At 43.7% G+C, this 8833-nt stretch overlaps 1 protein-coding gene across 1 annotated transcript; it reads left to right on the top strand.

Moving 5' to 3' along the window:
* The first annotated feature begins 6481 nt into the window (after positions 1-6481).
* On the top strand, positions 6482-7529 carry LOC103413484 (DEAD-box ATP-dependent RNA helicase 52A-like). The gene is made up of 2 exons (XM_070806256.1): positions 6482-6586; positions 6864-7529. The coding sequence occupies exons 1-2, from the start codon at positions 6482-6484 to the stop codon at positions 7527-7529; spliced, it is 771 nt and encodes a 256-aa protein (XP_070662357.1).
* The last annotated feature ends 1304 nt before the right edge of the window (positions 7530-8833 follow it).

Genomic DNA, 8833 nt, shown 5'->3' with positions numbered 1-8833 from the left:
TTAATGAAAAGACCCACTATCAGACTGTTTTTTTTTTTTTCCAAAAGCACTTTTACAAAAAAGTTTACCAAACACTCTGTTGATTTATTTCACAGCCGCTTATTCTCACAGCACAGCCGCTTATTCTCACAGCAGCTTTTTTTCAAAGCACAGCAATACCAAACCAGCCCTAAACCTATCCATCATCTCGGCTTTCTGGTTTTACTAGAATTTTTAATTAAATTCTAGAATATTTGAATTTTATGTCAATTTCCTTTGACTTTAATTACTCACTGTTGATAACCAATGACCAAAGTGATCAATCACTAATTGGAAATATTTAAAGTGTAGTTTTCTTTAACCCTTCTTATTGGTTACATTATCAGTTTTCTGCTTAATTATATGATTTCTTATCTTAAGAATGTATGCATGTTAATATTTACGTTAAATATATTAATACGTCCCTTCATCTAGAATTTTGTGCAATGCGAATGTACGTTATTCTCAATCACGCGGGCATCATCATGCAAGCATCCGTTTATGCAATGTTTTTATAATTCATTTACCATCCTCCAGCAATGTGCAGGCTAAATCTCAAGTGTAATTGCTAAAGGTAAATTGAAATCATATGGATTTTTTTTTTAAATCCGAAACGTAACCTTAAATCCTAAATCAGCCTCCAATCCAAATCAAAATGTAACTAAGTAGAATGAAATTTGAAAGTAGAAATTCGAACTCAAAATCGAGCTCAAATCAAGATCAAAAGAAAAATCAATTTAGAAATAAAAAACAGATAAAGATAGAGAGTGGGGTTCCCACTTCAAAATTCAATAAAACCACAACTACTCCTTACTCAAGTTCCCAAAGAAGATCAAGCAACATTTCTTTGATTCATTCTTCATTTTATTAAATAACACACCTGAAGAATACCAGAGAAACTGCCGTTGTAAATTAGGTGAGTTCGAGAAAGACCGATGAAGAGATAGAGGTGCACGACAGGATGCAGTGTAGATAGGTAAAGATAGAGAATGACGGAGAGAGTGATCCGACGTAGAGAGATCGCCATGTAAGCAGCTCGAACTCAAGTTTGTTTTGTTTTTGGAAAATAAATAATTGTGGATAATGATACGACGTGGTTATTGATGGTTGGATTATTATTAACATGTTTATTTTTTCTTGGTGACATATCATATAATTTGCAAATATGATGTAGACAATTGATCTTTCTAACACTAGAATCTCTAAACTTCACAATTACAAGGGAATAAATTCTCTCGTAAATAGTACATTGACTAGAGGACCACGACATGCGACTAGGCATTGTCTATGAGATTCTCGAAGACGATCATTGTTGTCTTCACAAAAGAGCACAGATACAACATGTGTCAATTAATGAGGTAAGCCACAGAGAGGCCACATAGAGTTTTGGGTACATGGACTCTTCACAAAGAGGTAGATTGAAATATGAGTTTTAATTTGTTCAAAAAAGAGAGAGTTTTAAATATGATAAAATAATTAGAAGAGTCTAATTCATTTCACACCCCGTCCCGAAGGAGGGCGTGCTGGCCGTCACGTGAGAGTGACGTAACCATTTACACAGTTTGGAGGCTTAAAAAATACAATTACTAAGATGAAACACCCGAGGGTGAGTCCTACTTTTGTGAATTCTGTCAGAACACCGTTGGATTCCTCGTGGCCACCAAAGCTCTGCTATCTTAAACCTGGAGGGGCGCAAAACAAAATTGAGTGGGTCAGTAAAACAAAGTTTTTCGAAAACATTTCCTTTAATAACATTTATAACCCCTCACCGTAAAACCTGTATACTTTCCCAGAAAATAGCCGTATAAACATATATATATATCTGTAGACATCGAAATTTCGGTAAATAAATGTTGACCGATAAATCAAAGTGTCAACGCTCATGTATTACATAAATTTTACACGTACCGTGTGACTCAACGAAAATTGAAATGAGTTGGAAAAGTCATCAAATAGGACACGTGTCAACACCTGGCAGAAACGACTTATTTCATCTGGAATATTATATTCAAAATTAGGCCTTGGAAAATTCTATAAATACAAGCCCAATTTCATTCATTTGAGAACTGGAACCAATTCATATTACACCTTGAAGCTCTGAAGCTTTGAAACTCCGAAGCTCTCAAGCATCCAGGTTCTCGAAGAATCAAGAAAGCCTTCTTCGTTCTTCGTTCATCGTTCTTCCAAGATCAAGCCCCGACGGCCCTTGAAGAAAGTGTTCTTCGTTCATCGTTCTTCCAAGATCAAGCCCCAACGGCCATTTGGATCAACAATCATCCACCAATTCAAGATCAAGCCCCGACGACCCTTGAAGAAAGTGTTCTTCGTTCTTCGTTCATCGTTCTTCCAAGATCAAGCCCCGACGGCCCCTTGGATCAACCATCCACCAATTCAAGATCAAGCCCCGACGGCCCTTGAAGAAAGCACCATCGTTCATCATCCGTTCATCCAAGATCAAGCCCCAACGGCCCTTTGGATCAACAACGTTGACAAATCCACAAATCCAACCGTTCTTCAAGATCAAGCCCAAAACTCCTTGAAGATCCGTTCATCACTGTTCTTCAAGATCAAGCCCAAAAGCCCTTGGAGATCCGTTTATCATTGTTCTTCAAAGATCAAGCCCAAAAGCCCCTTTGAAGATCCGCTCAAATCCACCTTCAAGATCAAGTCCACGGCCCTTGAAGAACGTTCATCCTTAGATCAAGCCCAACGACCCTTTGGATTAATCACACATCGGCAAATACACACCTTACGGAGATCGAATCAGAGGATCAAAATAGAGAGAGATTGTAACCCAAAATCATCAAATACTTAATATTTGTTTGTGCGCGTTGTTCTTGTCTCTTTCGTTTCAGGAATTTTCCGTGTTCACAAATTGGCACGCTCGGTGGGATAATCTCTGCCTCTCATCTCTTTCTCTGTTCAAGAAATTCAAGCGCGCTTCCAAAATTAATGGCATCAAGGAAGGCTCAAACTGTTCCCGCAACCGGCGCAAAGAACAAAAGCGTCCTCGTCGCAACTGGTGTCACTTTGGGCATCACGATTCGAAGCATGGCAAGAGCTACTTCTGCCGCCTCTTTCACCTCTGCATCAACTCTGCCAAGGGAACAAAAGCACCCAAGGCACGAGCCTTTGATCACCTTAGCCTCACTAAGGGCACCAAGGGGGGAAAGCCCAAGGAAATACTCTGAATCCATGATCTCTGATGCCGATTCAAGCGACAGTTCAGCCATGCAAGTCATGACCATTGGAGCAACTTCAATCGATGAGCAGCTGGCTCAAATGAATGAAGCAATCGCAAGGCTAACCCGAACTGTGGAAGAAAAAGACTTGCAAATTGCAGCACTAGTCAACTGACTGGAGGCGCAGGACGACGATAAACCTGACCCAGAGGATGATCCACTAAAGGGAAGAGCTGGCGGAGACGAAGAACCCCCGGTGAAGAAAATCGATGGGAAGCCGGAGCCGGACCAAGCAGCGGCACTCATGGGATCTCTTTCTATCCAGCAGCTGCAGGAGATGATCACCAACACCATCAAGGCACAGTACGAAGGGAGCTCACATACCTCATTGTTCTACTTGAAGCCCTATTCCAAGAAGATTGATGCCCTAAAGATGCCGAGGGGATATCAACCACCAAAGTTCATGCAGTTTGATGGAAAAGGAAACCCAAAGCAGCACGTTGCACATTTCGTCGAAACTTGCAACAACGCGGGGACGGAGGGAGACTACCTCGCCAAGCAGTTTGTGCGCTCGCTGAAAGGAAACGCCTTTGAGTGGTACACAGACCTAGAGCCTGAGTCCATCAACAGCTGGGAACAGTTGGAAAGGGAATTCCTCAACCGTTTCTACAGCACCCGCCGCACTGTGAGCATGCTAGAGCTAACGAGCACAAAGCAGTGGAAGGACGAGCCAGTCATTGACTACATCAACAGGTGGCGCACTCTAAGCCTCGACTGTAAAGACAGGCTCTCGGAAACCTCTTCAATCGAGATGTGCATCCAAGGCATGCAATGGGGTTTGCAATACATCCTTCAAGGCATCAAACCACGGACCTTCGAAGAGCTAGCCACCCGCGCCCATGACATGGAGTTGAGCATCGCCCATCATGGGAAGAAAGAACCGATCGCCGACTACAAGAACGACAAAGTTCTTGAGCCAAAGTTGGAGAAGACTACGTGGAAATCCACCAAAGAAGCAATGACAGTCAACACAGCTCCCGTCAAGATCCCTACACGAGGCAAGGCGATTCAAGCCGAAGGCTTTCGTGATCAAGAGATGCGTAGACGCACTTTGAAGGAGCTTGAGGAGAAAACTTATCCATTCCCCGACTCTGATGTGGTTGCCATGTTAGAAGACTTGCTGGAAAATAAGGTGATTAGTTTGCCTGAGTGCAGACGGCCAGAAGAGATGAATCGCACTGACAGTCCAAGGTACTGTAAATTCCACCGCTTCATCAGTCATCCGACAGAAAAATGTTTCGTGCTAAAAGATCTCATCATGAAGCTGGCTCAGAAAGGAATCATCGAGCTAGATCTTGACGATGTGGTGAAGTCAAACTATACCACCTTCACTTCTGGCTCTTCCGACTCAAAGCTTTCACCTCAACCGCTGGGGGCATCCTCCAAGACAAGCAAAGTTGAAGGATGGACTCAAGTCACTCCTAAGAAATTGCACAAGAAGCATACGTCTCCTCCACAAGTCCGCCAATCGGAAAGGGGGCAAAGCAGCTCTTGTCAACCTTCAAAACAACGTGAACGTGTTGAAGATGATGAAACTTCGACACGAAGATCGTCCGTCCCCATCACGATGCGCGACTTCTTGCCCGAAGACTTCTTCAATCACGCGGTCAAAGCTCATTGCTATGAAAATTGTGAGGAACGCCTCTCCCGGATTGCTTGACAAAATTCACAAATTTTCCTCGCTCGCACGAGTCTAAACTGCATGGCACAAAGCTTCTGGTCTACACGAGCATAAAAAGCAACACCAACGCTCCTTGCCTGCACGAGCTGAAACTGCAACACGGCACCAAATGCTCCTTATCTGCACGAGTTAAAACTGCAAACAACACCAACGCTCCTTGCCTGCACGAGTTAAAACTACAAACGACACCAACGCTCCTGGTCCGCAAGAGCACAAAAGGCGGCACCAAATCGCTCCTTGCCTGCACGAGTTGAAACTGCAAACGGCACCACCAAAAGAAAATACAAAAAAAATATGTATGTATTTGAACTACGTTTTGACTTGATCTCTTTCTTTGGAAGGGTACGTAGGCAGCTCGAGCATTCAAAATTTTGAGTTCAGTCACATCAAAATATAAATAAATGTTTTATTAAAGAAAGTCAATTTTATTAAAAAAAATGATGAATACATATGTTTATGTATTTTAAAAAAAAAATTCCTTATACATACATACATATATATATGTCTTCTATCTAGCAGCAATAAACCCATCAAAAGGAGGTTGGCCAAGCCCAAAGCCTATTGTCCAAATCCAGCTCCAAGAAGAAGAAACCCAAATCAAACCAGGCCCATCTCCTTCCTTGTCCACCAATTTCAAAACCGGGCCCAGCTCTCAAAGCCCATCTTCACAAGTCTCACTCTCTCTGCTAAAATGGCTGCGGGGAATGTGAAACCGAGCGAATCGATGGTCTCGACGATCGTCCTTCCTTCTCCACCGTTCCGCCGCCTACTCTCGTCTTCTCACGGTCGGAGCTCCACAAAGCCTTCAGATGCAATGGTTCAGGATTAGGGTTCAAAGGTGCTGGGATCAAATAGATTTGCAAAGCTTCAGAGAAAATGGTAGATCTGCTCTCGTCTTCTCTCGTCAGCCCTCATCTCCCCCATCTCTTTTTCAAAACTTCTGGTGGCAGAATTGGTTGGTGAATTGTTAGAGTCCATCAATCCCTACCTACGACCATTCTCACCAAAACCCCCAACTTTCCCTTCGCCAAAATGTCTGCTTCTTCTTCTTCCAGGCCCAGGCCTCCCTCCATTTCACAGGCCCGGATGCCAAGAGCCCAACTCTCGTGGCCCGCCCGAGCAGCAGCTAAAAGAGCACCAACCGACAATGGCATCGCACGCCGTCCCATACACTGGCGGTGATGTGAAGAAATCTGGAGGGCACATGCTTACCCTGACCGGAAAAGATACCAAGCCCTCAGGCTCGCACCCTTACATCTCCCAGAGAAATCAAAGAAAAGAAAAGCCAGCTAGTTTCGCAGAGAGAAACCCAAAGGGCAAGGATTTGAGCGATGACTAAGTATCGTTGACGGAGCAGAAGTTCACGCTATTCGACATTGACAACGGCTCGTAGAGCATTTTCCGGGTCGATTTCCATTTTCCCAAGGGTCTGGAGTCATCTTCTGAGTTCCCGATCACTCCCACTCGAGTCACTCCATCGGGGCTCCACCGGCGACCCTTCGACGGCCGGCGGCTCCAGAGATCGGTGCCCAACGCCCACATGAGGCTCTATGACGATCTCCTCGCCAACGGGTACTACACGACGCGGCTGTGGATTGGGACGCCGCCGCAGCAATTCGCGCTGATTGTGGATACGGGAAGTACGGTGACTTATGTGCCTTGCTTTGACTGTGAGCAGTGAACTTTTCATCTGTGTTTTTTTCCAATTTGTCTAATTTCTGAGATCTGCTAGAGAATTGGATCGATTTGGGTTTATTTTCAATTGGGTTTCCTGGATTTGAAGAATTGGCGATAAAGATCGGTTCTTTTGATCTTAAGATCTTGGGATTTTGGAGTGGAAAAAGTTACTGCGATCTTAGACATGCATAGATCTTGTTGAGATTGAACAAGAATTTTGAGCCATTGTACACATCTGAGCAAAGGAGAAGGTTCCTGAGAGTGAGAAGACTGATCAGCTATTGGCTTTGCTCGTAGCAGAGGCATCTCGGGTTGAAGGAACTGGCCATCCCTTTCCCTTAACGATTGTGTTTGTTGAAAGGAAGACGAGATGTGACGAAGTTGCTGAAGCTTTGGTAGCACAAGGGTTGCATGCAGTTGCTCTTCATGGTGGTCGTACACAAACTGAAAGAGAGGCTGCTCTACGTGATTTTAGAAAAGGCACTACCAGTATTTTGGTTGCCACTGATGTTGCGTCTCACGGTTTGGATGTCTCAGGAGTTGCACATGTTATCAATTTGGATCTTCCAAAGAGCATGGAAGATTATGTACACCGGATTGGAAGGACGGGAAGAGCAGGATCAATGGGACAATCTACGTCCTTTTACACAGATCGTGATATGTTCCTCGTGGCAAATATAAAGAAAGCGATATCAGATGCTGGATCTGGGAATGCTGTGGCTTTCGCAACTGGGAAGACTGCAAGAAGGAAAGAAAAAGAAGCAGCAGCTGCTGAAAAGCAAGCCAAGGTTGCTTCCAGAAGTTCAATAGCAGGACCAACATCAGTAAACATTGAGGACAAGTATCGGTTCATATTTGCGGATTCGAACAATAAAAAAGAAGGGGCAGCAGATAGTGCTTGGGACGATTGATGAAGTCTACCCTCGGTGGGTTTTTTAAAAAAAAAACCACAGTAGAAAATATCAATAATATCGGCGAAATATCGCCGATATTATCGTTTTTTTGGGACCCCGATATTTTAGTAACTATCCAACTTGTTTTCGGCAGAATATCGCGATATTATCGATAATATCGATAATATCGCGATATTTTCGAAACTATCGCGATATTTGGTATGGACTCATCAGAGAACACGGCCGGAGCAAATAATCCGAAACCCTAAATCCCCAAATGCTAAATCAAAGCAAATGAACTGAATCTACAATACAGGATTCCGAGAAGAACGATTTCAGTACAAAAATTAACATGTTTACAAGCCGAGAAGAACGATTTCAGTACAAAATTCAAAGCAAATGAACCGATTCCCTAAATCCCCAAATTCGGATTCAAAGCAACTGAACTGAATCCCTAATTCCTAAATCCCTAAAATCTATTTCAGTATAAAAATCAAGCAACATGCAGATAAATCGCAATCTGTACAAAAATAGAAACCCTAATTCCTAAATCCCTAAAATCAATTTCAGTACAACAAAGGTGCAACATGCAGAAAAATTGAAATCTGTACAAAAATTTAAAGTAATAGAGGGGAAGAAGAGAAGTAGGAGCCTGGAACATCGTCTTCCTCACGAATCCAAGACGGCTGGGACAAGTTCGTGCTCCTCAGTGGTGTCGACGGCTTGGACTACGAAGACAGAGGGAGACAGGGAGACACGGAGACACGGACGGTTATGGAGTGGTGTCGACGGCTGGGTTTAGGACGGGTGAGATGGGAGGAGCAGAGGGAGACAGGGAGACACGGAGACACGGACGAGGAGGATCGAGATTCGAGAGATGATGTCTCTGTGTGTGTGTGGAAGAACTGGAGAAGGGGGAAGGGAGGGAGAAGACTGAGAACTTCTCGGTGAGAACGAAGGCTCAGACCGACCTCAGAGAGAGAAGAGAGAAGAGAGAGACTGAAAGGATTCGAGAATATGGTAGTGGAGTGGGAAATGAAAGATCGAGAGAGAGACCTCCGTGTGTGGTGTGCGTGTGTGGTGTGGTGGGGGGGTCTCGAAGTGTGTGTGTGGTGGAGTGTGAGTTCTTCAGTCTTTTTGACTGTCTGAGTGATGGTGTCTAAGAAAAAAAAGCATCCAATGCTCCAAATTATTCAAAACCAAATCATTCCAAACCTATGTCTACCTCTCTGATCCAATGATCCAAAGAACTTTTTGCAATTTCAGAACATGCACAACAAATACTACTGCTTTAATAATGAAAGCGTGTGACAGTCTTTCAC

The sequence above is a fragment of the Malus domestica genome, chromosome 10, assembly GCF_042453785.1.
Source record: "Malus domestica chromosome 10, GDT2T_hap1".
In the NCBI taxonomy this organism is placed as follows: domain Eukaryota; kingdom Viridiplantae; phylum Streptophyta; class Magnoliopsida; order Rosales; family Rosaceae; genus Malus; species Malus domestica.
Note: the sequence above shows the minus strand (reverse complement) of the source record. Positions and strands in the feature narration are given on the sequence as shown.

Bases quoted from the DNA above. Each gene is read 5' to 3' on its own strand.
- LOC103413484 (XM_070806256.1), top strand. From the start codon at position 6,482: ATGAGGCTCTATGACGATCTCCTCGCCAACGGGTACTACACGACGCGG. The intron at 6,587-6,863 runs GTGACTTATGTG...ATCTGAGCAAAG, and splicing joins TTGTGGATACGGGAAGTACG to GAGAAGGTTCCTGAGAGTGA.